This window comes from Phyllostomus hastatus, unplaced genomic scaffold (assembly GCF_019186645.2).
Source record: "Phyllostomus hastatus isolate PE091 unplaced genomic scaffold, TTU_PhHast_1.1 phas_scaffold_1674, whole genome shotgun sequence".
NCBI lineage: Eukaryota > Metazoa > Chordata > Mammalia > Chiroptera > Phyllostomidae > Phyllostomus > Phyllostomus hastatus.
In genome coordinates this window covers 13,621,140-13,636,594 of record NW_025334011.1, presented here as the reverse complement: position 1 = coordinate 13,636,594, position 15,455 = coordinate 13,621,140, and the positions used below count along the sequence as shown (strand labels likewise).

At 33.2% G+C, this 15,455-nt stretch overlaps 1 protein-coding gene across 9 annotated transcripts in view; it reads right to left on the bottom strand.

Annotated features, from left to right (window-relative positions):
• ABI1 (abl interactor 1) overlaps positions 1–15,455 on the bottom strand; it is a 118,811-nt gene that overhangs the window by 8,689 nt on the left and 94,667 nt on the right. For 2 of the 9 annotated variants that reach the window (XM_045857738.1, XM_045857741.1), the window contains exons 4-9: positions 12,709–12,723; positions 11,913–12,013; positions 10,251–10,391; positions 7,473–7,573; positions 6,493–6,573; positions 2,295–2,471 (exon numbers count right to left, since the gene is read on the bottom strand). In XM_045857738.1, coding sequence (XP_045713694.1) covers positions 2,295–2,471; positions 6,493–6,573; positions 7,473–7,573; positions 10,251–10,391; positions 11,913–12,013; positions 12,709–12,723 — 616 coding nt within the window. The remainder of the gene's footprint in view (positions 1–2,294; positions 2,472–6,492; positions 6,574–7,472; positions 7,574–10,250; positions 10,392–11,912; positions 12,014–12,708; positions 12,724–15,455) is intronic. The other 7 variants (XM_045857740.1, XM_045857743.1, XM_045857745.1 and 4 more) reach the window with 4 other exon arrangements.

Here is a 15,455-nt window from a genome sequence, read left to right as displayed (position 1 = left end):
TTTGAAGAGGTTCAGTGTTCAAAGACTCAATAACTTAAAGGAATTAATTCATTGTATGTCTAAAAACAGCATTCAATTCACTATAACACTGGTCCCTATTCATTCTGATACTTTATATATAGAAGGCTCTCTGATGAATAAACTGCTACAGTTTTTAATTTTAAAAAACTTCCACAAACATGAAAAAAAAAATTTCTAGAAACACCCCTTAGTAACTAGCCATGCTGATTAGTAAGTAAAGAAAAAAATAAAGCTTTGCTGTAAAGATACTAATCTTTATCACCACCACATTTAGACAGAAAAGGAAATATGCACATCAAAACACTAAAAACATTTACATCTACTATTATAACACCAACAGTAACTCAGATTGAAGGATAATTCATTTGACAACATGTAATAGTATATTTAAAAATCTGAAACTAAACTTGCTTTACAATATCCAAAAGACAGACATTCAGTAATGAAAATGTCTTGTCTATGAATAAGCAACCCACCCAGGTACTGTTCAAATATAATTACACAATCATGGATTAGGTGAAGAGTCACCAAAAATCCTATTTACAGAGTAAATTAAATGTCCAAGTGAGGGAAAGAAAAAAATAAACATAAAGATGGGATCTAAAAATGCAGCATAATATGAAAAAAAGTTCATAAAACTAATAATCAGGTAATCTGTGGAATAATAATACCCTAGCTACCTTTCACTACCAAAGGAGACCAGGGAAAATGTAAGGTAAAATTCTAACTGGTAAAGTTTGTTTGGATGAACCATTTTAGTCTAGAAAAGGGTTGTATAATTTTGGGGATTATTTGTGAATTCTAACATTTCTGCTAAAGTGGTTTTCAAGTCTTAGGAGGTTTTTCTTTTTTGCCACAATACAATTAATCTTTAACTCTAAAATTTAAACAAAAAAACAAATAAGGTAACTTTCCCCCCCACTCTGCTTTAAAATACATGTTTAGAACATGTATTATAAATGGAAAGAACTTAAACCAACTTCCTATTTAAACATCAAGTATTCAGCCCTGGCTGGCATAGCTCAGTGGATTGAGCATGGGCTGGGAACCAAAGTGTCCCAGGTTCGATTCTCAGCCAGGGTACATTCCTGGGTTGCAGGCCATAACCCCCAGCAATCGTACATTGATGTTTCTCTCTCTCTCTCTCTCTCTCTCTATTTCCCTCTCTAAAAATAAATATAAATAAATAAAATCTTAAAAAAAAAATAAACATCAAGTATTCAGGGCTTTTCTTTTTAATACTTTATTTTTAAATTATAATTAATATGCAGTATTATATTAGTTTTGGGTTTACAACCCCATGATAACTTACAAAGTGGTCACCCTGATAAATCTAGTACCCATCTGACACCATATACAGTTATTACAATTATTATTGACTGCATTCCCTATGCTGTACTATTTTACATCCCCATGACTATTCTGTAACTACCAATTTTATTCAGTGTTTTTAAAGTCAACTAATAAAACATGCATCTCTGGAAAGTAGCCACAAAAGCTCTGTGAGCAAAGTGTGTTTCAGTCTAGTCCCAGTGATCACCCTCCAAGCCAGTAACAAACACTGGAAAATGGACTGATTTCAGATCTGTTTATCTGTTGTTGCTTTTTGGGTTAAGCATCCTGATATGGAAGGTGAAATGAATGACTACCACAAGCAATTCAAATTTCCAAACATTATATGCCCAAACTATTTTCTAATCTTAATACCTTTAAACATCAGTTGCAGTTAGTGTTGAGATGTGCAATTTGAGGTGAACGAGAAGAAATCCAAAGAAAATCCTCCCCACTGTTATAATTATTCAGAGACAGAATAAACAAACACCACTAATTTTTTTTAATGATTCTGAACTCATTTCAATATAGGTTAACAAGCTTAAAAGTGATAGCCAGCAATTTTACGTTTAAGAAAAACATTCAAGGTGTTTAAAATTTTACTGTTATTGAACAGCCTCAAATATGCCAATAAAAATAAATTCAGTTTAATTAATTGCAGTGTTTTTCTTTTCTAGTTCTATCTAGAATAAAAAATACATTAAAGCATTACTGTAGTTAAATTTCAGTATACAAGTACCCTAAGCTTGAATTATTAGAGAGAAAGTGATAAGCAATTACTTTTAATACAGTATGATTCAAGACACAACTTCTTTAAAGCAAAAATAAATATCAAATAGCATGGTTTCAATTGTTGTCTATCACTGGCGAAAATAAGTTTCAAATAATTTCCTTCAAAAGGAGCTCCACTGATGATGTATGCCTGCAAAGCACAAGCTTACTTGAATTCTGAGAATAAAGTGGACCTCCATTAACATGAGGCTGAGCAGAAAATTGAGCAGTCACAGAGGGAGTTCGTCTGTATCCACCAGAAGATGTCGAGGAAGTGGTAGAGTTGTGCCGAGAAATCTGCCTGGTCATTGTGCCATACTGGGAACCAGGAGCTGAGCCCGGGGCCGCTGAAAAGCATTAGTCAAAGGCAACCAACAAAGAATTTGAGCACAGTATTATCACCTCCAACAGCAGAACGAAGAGAGGGGGACTCTCAGTAAGAAATATTTATTATTTTTAAAGCCCACAGCACAAAATAAAGAGAAAAGTAAAGGAAAAATACAAATATCTCTATCTCTGACATTACAAACAGAAGGAAAAACAGATACTTTTTGGAAAGCTGCAAAAGTAACATTCTGAAGCCTTTTAATTTAACATAATCCCAAGTACTTTGCTAATATTATACATAAGTTTTTCTGTATCACTTTAGGACCCATAGCTTTTATACGTAAATTATGTCTCTCCAAAAGACAGTCTAAAGTGATAAGCATCAGCTTTTAAATGTGAATATATTAATATGTGGTTTACAAACTTCTTCCTTTCCATTGCCAAATCTTCAGATGCACAGTTTAAGAATCTATCCAGCCCTGGCCGGGTGGCTCAGTTAGTTGGGGCACCATCCCACACACCAAAAGGTTGTGGGTTTGACTCCCAGTCAGGGAATATACCTAGGTTGCAGGCTCAATCCTCGGAGCACATACAGGAGGCAACCAATTGATGTTTCTCTCTCTCTCTCCCTCTCTCTCTACAATTAATAAACATATCTTAGGGTGAGGATTAAAATAAAAACACTATCCAGGCAAATCCAGGTTAAATTATAAATTTCAAACATCTAGGCATATTTTCCACATATTGTACTATATTTATTTGAATGTTTACTGTATTAGCAGTTATCAATACATATTATAGTAGAATCATTTTTAAGTACAACTTCTAGTTTCAAAGCTCTTACATATAATGTCTGATTTCTTGTGTATCTCCAAGCTTTAAGAATAGCGTATACTTTTCCATATCACTTAAATTTCTGTACTAACAAAACTGGAAAAAAATTTAGATTCTGTAAAATATGGACATTTTAAGGCAGCTTTGTGGGGAAAAATCCATTCTCTTTCTCCATACATTAAGGCTTTCTTTCCATACTATACTCAAAGCAACCTTTTTAAAAAAATTATCATGCATAGCTAAATTGTCTAAAGTATTAACAACGCTTAAAATTTTATTCAATGTCATCTTCACCAACATTTCAGAAGTTTAATACTAAAAAGGTTAATATAGTTCAAAGCCTCTAAAGTTAACTATGCTTTCCAAAGGTTACTTTGGGGTTAATAGTATCATCTACGCCCAATTCAAACATCTAACCATGACTAAGTAAAAAGACAGCATCCTAGTTTATTTTCATTCAGTTGTCTAATTTAACCTCCCCTAGAGGTCATAAAAGTTATTAGATAAAACCATACAGCAGAGGTTGTTCATTAAAAGAAGTACTAATATTTAACATTTTGGAGCTCCCAAGCCACAGGCAGTCACTATTTGAATCATCCACATGCTTATTTTCTAAATAGAAACACATTTTTAAAATAATAGTCTATTCAAAAAGTTTCATGAGTAACTTTGGACAGCTAGATTTTCTAGAAAGCTAAAGAAGTAACCCTATAACCATTTTAAATACAAATCTCTCTAAAATGATTTTTATATATTTCTATGACCTGTATAAAAAGAATATAAAATCCAAATTATTCTTCTTGGTGATTTAAAATCCAAAATCAACTATTCAGCAATTCCAAGTTATGTCTATTTTGGAATTTATTTTAATATTTTTATAAAATAACAATAATTTGTTATTTTGTAACATAATAATATGTATGCATTGGTTATATGCTAATATATAATTATATGTAATGATTGCATATAATTTACTTATGTAAATACATATAACTTTTTAAAAATAAGATAAATTTCCTGCTGTAAGAAATAAAATATTAACAGTATCATTGAAGTTTCCTGTAAGCCCCTTTCTGGATCTCAAACTCCAAAAGATAAGTGTTAAACATTCTTTCTTTACTATATATAGCTTTTTAAAAAAATCACATATATATAATCTTAAATACAGAGATTTTGTAAATTTATAAATTTTCATAATAAAATGATTGTGTTCTGTTAGCTTCCTATTTCTTTTGATATTACTTTTTTAAAGATTCATCCATGTTCATAAGTACATCAATATAGCATTCATTTTTATTGCTATGTTTACATATAAACTTATCACAATTTATTTATCCATTCTATTAAACACACATTTTGGTTACATCCAGAGTTTTACTATTATTAATACTACTACTATGAACATTCCTAAATATGACCTTCTCTGGAACAATTCTCAGACGTCAGTGTTGATCAGAACTGCACCTGGAGAGGCTGTTGTAATACAGACTGCTGGGCTCCAGTCCTCAGAGTTTCTGACTAAGTCTAGATTGGGACCCGAGAATTCACATTTCTGTTTGCCCTACCATGATGACAATGTTGTTCTGGGTGGGGGTGGGGGTGTCATACTCTAAAGGCTACTGCTCTAGGGCACTGGCTTTTAAATCTCATGGTTTTAAGGTTCACTCTTTAAAGAATGTCTAAAAGCTTTTGTTGAGGTAGGTTAAAATAATAAGTAACTGAAATTAAAACTGATATAGCTTTAAAACACATGAATACACAAATATACATTCCATTAGCTGTCAAAGCAATGATTTTATCATACATCATACAGCCTCTGGAAAATTCTACTGTACAAGGAGAATGAAAAAGGCAAATAAGCCTCAGAAACTCTGTGAAAGGATACTGGCAACACTTAGAAGTCCCATAACCATATTTTCAGAACCAGTACTCTAGGATAAATATCTAGAAATGAAATTGATAAATCTAAGGTAGAAACACATTCAACTTGACTGGCTAACGAATTACTTTCCAAAGTGAGTGTATCAACTAATAAACTTCAACCAGTAATGTACTATATTTTGCTGTGTATAACACACACCCACGTTTCTGTGAGCATTATACACAGGATTATTATACCCATTATTATACCCATGGTATGTACTCATTATACCCATATATAATCTGCATCCTTATATTTCCCTCAAAAATTTGGGCAAAAATGTGGCATATACACAGCAAAATACTGTACTTTCTTGTTACTGTACCACCTTCAGCAACATCTGGTACTAGGAGACTTCTTTATTTTTAACTATTTGCTGGGTGAAAAATGGTATGTTATTGTGGTTTTAATTTTCATTTTCCTCATTACCAATTAGGTTGAGGGAATTTTTTTTCACACAGGCACTCTGTCAACAATTTCTATTATTAGGGTCTTTTTATTACCTCCTTTCCCCCTTTTCCTTTGGCCATAAGTGAAAATGTTATGAAAAGACGTTGCTAATGTTGTCAGATGGCTTTATTTCACACTAATGAAACTTAGCTCTCATTATTTAAAACAACTGATTATTCATTTCTACTCAATTATTGATATTATATATTTCAAAGCTGAATGGTTTTTTTATATGGAGTCTATATTTGGAATTCCTTATATGCCCAATCAAGTCACATTCAACTTGGGTAAAATTTAAATGTATTTTTATGAAAAAATATGTTTCAAGGCATCTTCAGATGCCCTAAGTACTGGGCTATATCAGTTTTTCAAATTGTGATCCACAGGAAAGCCTCAAAGCACCCGGTACCACACATCACTTTCTTTTCCATGTTTCTTCCTCCTGTCCCCCACCTTCACTCTAATACTTTGACTGTTGTATATACCAGGGAGTTCCAAATCGAGTTTCATTTAAAAAAAGGTTACTAGTTTAAAAAAATTTTTTGAACAATCACTGCTATAATTTTCCTAGAAAAATCTAAATAAACAACAAATACAAATCACATTAAATTGGTTACAAATTAAGCATAGAAACATTTCATATTACAGAGAAAGTTGTATTTGTTTTCTGTGTAACTTCAGAGGCCTTTCACCAGAAGAAATTAGTGTAAATTAGATTTAACACTCTGTATTACCACTGACAACCTAATAACTATAAAAGCTAGCAGTCTAACAGAGGAGTTTAATATAAATTATGCAAAGTAAGTTAAATCACTCCAATGGTTATGCAATCTCACCTATCACAGTGTTCCCTGGGAGAAGTGGTGGAAGAGGTGGTGCTGGTGGAGCTCCAGAAGGAGGAGGGACAGAAATGTTTTCTAATAAAATAGTTTATAATTCAGGTCAGAGTGCAAGAAAGAGAACTAAACATTCTGAAACAGTAAGAAAGTACAATGTTTTGGAAAGAAGGAAAAAAAGAGAGAGAGACAGCCATATGTAAAGCATGTTCAAATACATAAGAATTTTACTAGGTAAAGAGGTCATTGAGTTCACATCTACATTAACTATGAAATATGCCTGTTTTTGTGAGTAGCTTTTTCTCTTTTCAACAACATCCTTGAGCAGCTAAAAATATTCCCTAACAGTATTGATTATCATTCTTATTTTTTACACTAGAGTCTTTATTTCATTTACTAAGAAATCGAGGGACTCATTTAATGCTCTATAATAATTTTTTAAATTTTTATATAATCTAACATGTAAAAGGACTTTTCCTTTTTAATCCCATCTCATACTCATGGTATTTTACTGAAATAAGTACTGAATATCATACATACAGTAAAGTCACAGAACAAACTAACATGAGCTGAGATACTAGCCTACAAGGCAACATCAGAACTCATTAATACATAATTCACCTTATAGACACTAATTTTTTTGTTGCAGTATCAACAATATTGGTTTGCTCTTGAAATAATAAACATCATTCTTGACTATGCCCAAGAGAAGTACTTTTAAAGCAAAATGGCCAAAAGGTTATAAAGCTATTCAATATGCTTCATCTGTAAGGAGAAATAGCTGATTTAAAAAATAAACCCTCCAGACTATGTGAATACCAATCTAAAAATGTTTTTAAATTTGATGTTAGTGTTTTTGTTCTAGCAACAATCACATAAATTTAATAAATAATTTGATTTAATAACTAAATTATTTCAGGCTTCCACGATCAAGCTCATAAATACTACCACATATTAAAATAGACTGATAAATAATATACCTGGTCCAATAGTGGGCGGTGAAGGTGTAGGCACGGCAATGGGAATGCCAATACTGCTGCTTCCACTATTTTCTCGACTTCCACTTCCCCCACTACTTCCACTGCAAAGAAAAGAAAAAATTGTGGAAAAAAGCAATTCTAGTGATTTATCCAAAACAATTACAATAATCAACTCAAAACCACTAACTACTCTCTTAAATGATGTATATACAAAGAAATTTTCAGAACTGTTAAATGCAAATTTTAATCCTAATACTTGAGATGGTTTGGTTCTTGTGTTTCTCATTCTACTGGCAACTAATATAATCTTAACATAACACCCAGAACTATCAGAAGAGATTATCCTATTAAGAAATGAATAACCAATGAAATCTTACAATCACTAAGTCAATAAGGATTTATTTAAAACCTGCTATGGACAGCGGTGAATAAGGCAGACATGAGGCACATTGTCATGGAGCTTACAGTTGAGAATGGGAACATAAGACATTAAAAAACAAAAGAAAATGTACAAGATGGTTTAAATGTTATATACAAGGTAACCAGTTTTAATCTGGAATTAGTATAAAAACCTCCACTCATCTCAAAGGGTAGTGATAAAACAGAAAATTTTCTGGAAAATGAGCAAAATAATAACGAAAAGGCAGTAGTGAAGTGTCAGTGTGAGGCATTCTAGAATAGTCATTCGTTACTGTTGAACTTTAATTCCCTACTATTCAAATTACTATGGATTTCCTATCCCTTTAGGTATAAGACCTCACACTATATAGTTGTGCTTAGTAATGTGTACATGTACATCTATGCAAATGTACATGTGTGCATATATAGCCTTAATTTCCATATTATATGTTAAAATCAGTATTAACAGGATCAGAAAAAACACAACAGGGCAAAGACTTGCACTGCCTAGATAAAATTGTTTCTTCAGTGTGATCATATGTTAATGAAAGAAAAACAGAAAGCTGTTTACATTACAAAAAATAGCTTCAATGTACAGGCCTCCCTTAACTCCTTCAAGACAGGTGCTCTTGCTTTGTGCTACCAATACATAACAGACATGAATATTTCTGTACTTATTATCCTCTTCTATAATTACTGGCTTTTTTCTAACTTGGGGATTGGCAAATTATAGCACAAGTGAAATCTGACTCATGATCTGCTTTTTTATGACCTGAAGCTAAGAATGTTTTTTGCATTTTTAAGCAGTTGAAAAAATCAAAAGAGGAATAATATTTTATGACAAATTAAAATTATATGAAAGTCAAATTTCACTACCGTATATAAAATATTATTCAATCAGCCCTCGCTGGTGTGGCTCAGTGCCAGCCTGCAAACCAAAAGGTCGCAGGTTCAATTCCCAGGGGTTGTGGGCCAGGTTCCCCAGTAGGGGGAGTGCAAGAGGCAACCAACTGATGTGTCTCCCGCATATTGATCTTTCTCTCCCTGTCTTTCTCCCTTCCTTCTACTCTCTCTAAGAAGTAAATGAAACCTTAAAAAAAAATCACTCGCTCATTTAGGTATTGTCGGTAGCTGCATTCATGCTCTGATGGGAAACCGAGCAATTGCAATGGAGACCACATGGCCCACAAACCTTAAAATATTGACAATGTGGCCCTTTATATGTTTGTTGATCCCTGTTCGAACAAAATGAGCTTCTGAAAAAAAGAACTATATCTTACTGGTATATCCCTAGTATCTAATTAAGCAACTCTTCATAACTAGTTGTTGCATATGATTAAACTATAGAGAAAAACCATGCTTTGATGCAAGAATTCAGTAACAAACATAAAAAAAGGACCATTTGGTCCTTCACAGAATTTGACCTGATACAGTAACTGCAGATATCAATATAAGAATTTATTTACTAACAGCAGCAATAACAACAAATGCCAACTACATAGCATCTCAGAGCCTAATACCCTATTATAGTTGAAACCCAAAAAATATTCTAAGTTCCAACTCTAACATACCAACCCAAAAGTCAAGGTAAGGAGAGGTTCTTACCCAACTTATTAAGAGGTATTATTGAAAAATAAAACAAATTAAGTTATACAATAAATTTGTCTGGCTTTATAAACATACCTCAAAATGGAGTGGCTACTATTGAGGGAAGAAGGTAGAGGTCATAACTGGGAAAGGGCCTGAGGGAGACTTACAGGTTGATGGTAACGTTTCATTTTCTGACCTGGGTGATGGTTATATGAGTGTGTTCAATTTTTATTAATCCATTAAGTTATGTACTTAATAAAGTGTTTACTTTTCTAAACGTATGTTATGTTCCACCACCAAGTTTCTAAAAATCTACTGAATAACTGATTTCTAGAACTTTTAAAAACAATTTATACAGTAACATATTCTAGAGTATATCAAATCTTTTTAATTAATTCTTCCTCAGATCTAAGTTAAGACTTCTTTCTTCCAACCTCTTAAAAGTTTAAATCATGTTATATAATTTCTGATATTTAACAACTTATCCAAGAATTTTTAAGAGTGGTTACCTTGATCTTTAAAGACTGTCTCAAAAAATATTCTTTAGCCTATATCCAAATATACATCTCTACCTCTGACAAAAGGAAGAAACAGTAGCCATCTGCTTATAGTATAAATTATATTTAAAAATCTAAAAATCAGAAGTTTTAACAGAAACATATACAATATTACCTCAACTTTTACATTCTGTGTGAACATTATAGTACTTTACTCAGCAACAGTATAGAGTCTGTGTACAGTCAGTAACCCCCACTCTCAAATGTTTACAGGCTCAACCTGAATGATTACCTGTGTGTCCTTGGTCTCTGATTTAAAGAAGCTGTCCTGCCTGGGCTATGCTGACTTCCAAGTCTAGCAGGACTTGTCATGTAGTCATTAGGAACTGTTGGGGGTTTAACAGGTTCCAGGGTTTTGTAAGGAGTATTCCGTCTAAAGAAGCATTGGAGAAAGGAATAATGAATAAGAAAGATAAAATGGCGTTGCCACACCAAATTTGTGATTGTCCATTTGTAACCAACTACAACACAAGTTTAAAAAGAGTAATAAAGTTTAAAACAATTCTTAATTGGAGTACATGAATTTCTTACTTTATGCAAAAACTAAAATTTGTTACCTTTTCTAAGGAAAAGCATAGAAAAGGTCATTTAAAAGTTCTACCCTATTTCTGCCTTGACTAGTGTGGCTCAGTGGATTAAGCGCCAGCCTGCAAATCAAAAGGTTGCTGGTTCAATTCCCAGTCATGGCAAATGCCTGGACTGCAGGCCAGGTCCCCAACTGGGGACATGCAAGAGGCAACAGAGCAAAGTTTCTCTCACACATGGATGTTTCTCTCCCACTCCTTCTCCCTCTCTTCCTCTCTCTCTGAAAATGAAGAAATAAAATCTTTTTACAAATATAATAAATAAAAGTTCTAACCCTATTTCTAAAATTAATGGTTCTAATTTTTGAAATGCTCAGTAATATCAAACTTTGAAATATACACTATTCCCAGTTCAGACATCCACAAGCCACTGTCCTATTATACATTAGGCAAGCTAAATATCTCCTCTGCAATTTACTGCTACCTCAATATGGAAATATATGGACAATGGGCAAGTACAATACATGCTAATCCTAGATGTAATGCCATTAATTTCCCAATAAATGATTTTAACTTTTCTATTTAATAATTTCACATGTTTCTGCAAGGGCAAGGGGCTTATAAAATAAAAAGAAAAATTAAGTCTATAAAAAAAAGTTTACTGTTGATCCCTATTACTATAAAATAATGAGTCCCCAGCCCTCCACTAGAAAGAGCTCTAATATATTATTTCCTATGTTAAGGTGAACAATCTTTCAGAAATGGCTTACCAATTATTCAATATTTTTATTGCATTGAGAACTGAGAAAGAAGAAGCCAACTGTTATCTATTTTGCTTCTCCAACTGGCCTTCCCACAAAGCTACTCAAGAATGAAGGGCCCTAAGATTACAAGCACAAGCACAGTTAGAAGTATTCCAGGTCAAGAACCCCTAAGTCTTAGATGGAAAGTAACTGGGAAAACAGAAAAGTTGCAGAGTACCAAGCCAAACTACACAAAGTAGACCACTTATTCAAAGTTCTGCAATATAAATATTGTAAATATACATGTGAAAGCACCATATGGAATACACTGGTAATTTCAGTTAAAATAAGTAAGTCAAATTTATATTTTTAAAAAATGAATTAAAAGATAAGTAATGCTCATTTCTACATACACAAAAGAATGCCTAGTAGAGACTCCTATAGAGAATATTGTAAAAGAAGTAGATGCATTTCAGATTCTGTTAAAAAGAAAAGAAACAAGATGAACTGTAAAAGCTAGTGTCATAGAGGGGGTCCCAAAACAAGAATCCATACATTTACCTAAACACAAAAACATCTCTTCTTTTAGAATATGAATTTTCTTGTAAAATGTAGTTGAATTCTTACCCCAATGTTCCCCGGCCTGACATAGGAGGACTTGGTGGTTTCTGAGTAGGAGGATTTGTTCTTGACAGTGTGCCAGTTCTTGCAGGCTGATTATTCCCATGCTAAAATGCACACAAAAAAAGAGCTTTTATTTTTATACCAAATTGGTCTCTTGTGTTTTGACACCATGTATTATTGTTTTTTTTTAATATCAGGAAGTGAAGTAAGGATTCCCAGACAGTTTTAACAACAGACTTTGCTTCTACATTTTAAAAGTAAAGAAACCTCTTGCACTTGGCTTTTCTAATTCATTCTAGTTTATAATAAAACGCAGGTTTTATTATTATTTTATTATTAAATGTTCACTGAGATTAAATGTATCTGCATCCAAATAGTAATTTTCCCAAAATTTTTGAAATGTGTGCATGAATATGAACTACAGATCTCAAAGTCAACTTGCTATAATGTTCATCTGAAAAATATCTTTATCCTAGTAACAAAGTCATATGTGACGTCTGGGAAACCTCCTAACTGTAAGTCTATAAAAGCAAGGCAACTATCAGAAAATAAGCAAAGCAATAAATGTTAGCAAAATTAATGTTCCTATATAAATGCAGATGTCAATATATCTTTGATATATTAACACATCCAAGCTAAATATAGCTGATTTGTACTGAGTTTGAGTGTATTTAATCTACATAAATCCTAAGGGGAAAAAGCAGACAGACATAAGAAGAGTTTCAAATTTTAGTGGTTCTGCAGCCTCTATCAACATAGAGGTAAAACTGTGGATCAAATGATAAGTAGTATCTCTTACCTTGGCTTTTAGCCACTTTACGTTGGCAAAAAAAAAGGGGGGGAAAGTAGAAATTAATTCTAAATACCTTATGTCTAATAGGACAAGTTTATATTTACAGTTACTCAATTCATGTTAATAAGCTTTTACTTAGATATTATTTCAAATATTTTATAAAGAAAATGATATCCATAACCAACTAGGAAACATTCATGAGTATCATATTTTTCAAAACAATATATTCATAAGGAAATAACCATTTATTTATGCCAATCTCATGCAGGCCCAATAATTTCTCTATTCTGTATTTTTACCTATGGAACTAATCCAACTGAATCACAGATGATAAACTTTGATTTAAAAACAAATGCTGATAAAGCCTTCCCATCAATTTAGGAATTAGAACAGGTGGAGTAGAAATGGGCAAGCAAAATCCAGTTTGAGTCAACACTATGTTTAATAACATGTCATCATACAATTAAGGAAGTGATTCTTTGAACAATCAGAAGGTGATAGGAGATAAAAATTTGATGAAAGGGTAGGAATTATCCTGGAAAATTCAGAAAAGATTTTTCTTAAAAAGTGTTAAGTGGGGACTTTAAAGGCAGTAGTAAAGTAGGTGGATCTTACACTCACCTCCTCCCAGGACCAAACTAGAAATATACCTAAATTAAAGAAAAATCACCAGAATAACCACCTAAGACTAGCTAAAAAGGAGTCTTATTACCAAGGACTTACAGAAGCCACACAGAAACTGCACTGCACTGCAGCTTACACACCATTGCTGGACTTGAGCCTCACAGTCAGCCAGCCTGAAAGTCAATCCCACCCACAGACAGACAAGAGCAATCAAGGCTCAATTAAACCGGAGGCCCCAAATAACCCACACAAGGGACATTCCTACACCACCCAGCTTAGGAGATCAGGGAGACTGCACCACTGGGTCCCACAGGATACCTACTACATGAGGCCACCTCACAAAGGCTAGGAGTCATAGCAGATCTGTCTAATACATAAAAACAAACACAAAGAGGCAACTAAAATAAGAAAAAAAAGAAATAGGCCTCATATGAAAGAACAGGAGAGATCTCCAGAAAAAGAACTAAATGAAATGGAGGCAAACAATTTCTCTTACATGGATTTCAAAGTAATGGTTATAAGGATGCTTAAGGAACTTAGAACTTAAAAGAGCATGAAAAAGGACAAAGAAGCCATGAAAAAAAAAAAACTAGTGGAAAATGAAGAATAAAATATCTAACATCAAGAATATACTGGAAGGTAAATGATAATAGAAAAAAATACAATTAAATAAAAAGAATACACTGAAAGGAATGAAAAGTAGGGTGGATGAAGCAGAGGATCAAATCAGCAACTTGGAAGACAAAGTAGAAAAAAAAAAAAAAACCCACCCAATCAGAGCACCAAAAAGAAAAAATTAATGAGGAAAATTTAAGGGATCTTGGGAAAGCATGAAGGGTATCAATATCCACATCATAAAGGTACCAGAAGAAGAGAATGAGCAAAAAATTGAGAACGTAATAGAAGGAATAATGACTGAAAACTCCCCTAACCTAATGAAGAAAAAAGTCCCATAAGACCAGGAAGCATAGATAACCCAAACAAGATTAACCCACAGAGGCCCACACAAAGACATAATAAAAATGGCAAAAATTAAAGACAAAAAATCTTAAAAGCAGCTTCCTACAAGGGAGCTCCCATAAGATGTCAGATGATTTATCAACAGAAACATTTCAGGCCAAAAGAGACTGGCATAAAATATTCAAAGTGATGAAAAACAAGGACCTACAACCAAGACTACTTTACCCAAAAAGTCTATTAAATTGAAAAAGAAAGAAAGAGCTTCCCAGATAAGAAAAAGCTAAAAGAGTCTGTTAAAACAAACAGGTATTACAAGAAATGTTACAATGACTGCTTTAAGAAGTGGAAGAAGAAGAAAAACAACAAAAAAGAGGAACAGTTAAAAGAATAAAATGGCAATAAGTACATACCTATCAATATTTAAAGGTAAAGGTAACATTTAAGGTAACATTTAACATTTTTTTACATTTAAAGGTAAATGGCTAGAATGTTTCTATCAAAAGACATGGGGTAAGTAGCCCTGGCCAGTGTTGCTGTTGGTTGGAGGGTCATCCCATAAATCACAAGGTCATGGGCTCGATTCTAGGTCAGGGCACATGCCTAGGTTGCAAGTTCAGAACCTAGTCGGGACACGACTAATACATGTTTCTCTCTCATATCGATGTTTCTCTCCCTCTCTGCCTTCCCTCCCTTCCCCTCTCTCTAAAATCAGTAAGCATGTCCTTGGGTGAAAATTAAAAAAAAAAAAAGAGGACCTGAGGTACAAAGACTTATAACTGACAAAATAGAGTTTAAAACAAAAGCTACAGTAAAGACAAAATGGATAGTACATAATGATAAACAAGAGAATCCAGCAAGAGGATGTAACTCTGGTACACATTTATGCAGCCTATATAGGGTTATCTAAATATGTAAAGCAAATCTTGATGGGCATAAACAGAAAGACTGACAGTAACACAGTCATAGATAGTAGGAGATTTTAACACCCCATTGACATCAATAGATAGATCTACCAGGCAGAAAATCAACAAGAAAACGGTGGCCTTAAATAACAAACTAGATCAAATGGTCTAATTGATATCTTTTGAGAAATTCACCCCAAGGCAGCAAACTACACATTCTTTTCAAGTGCACATGGATCATGTTCTAGGATAGACCACATGTTTGGA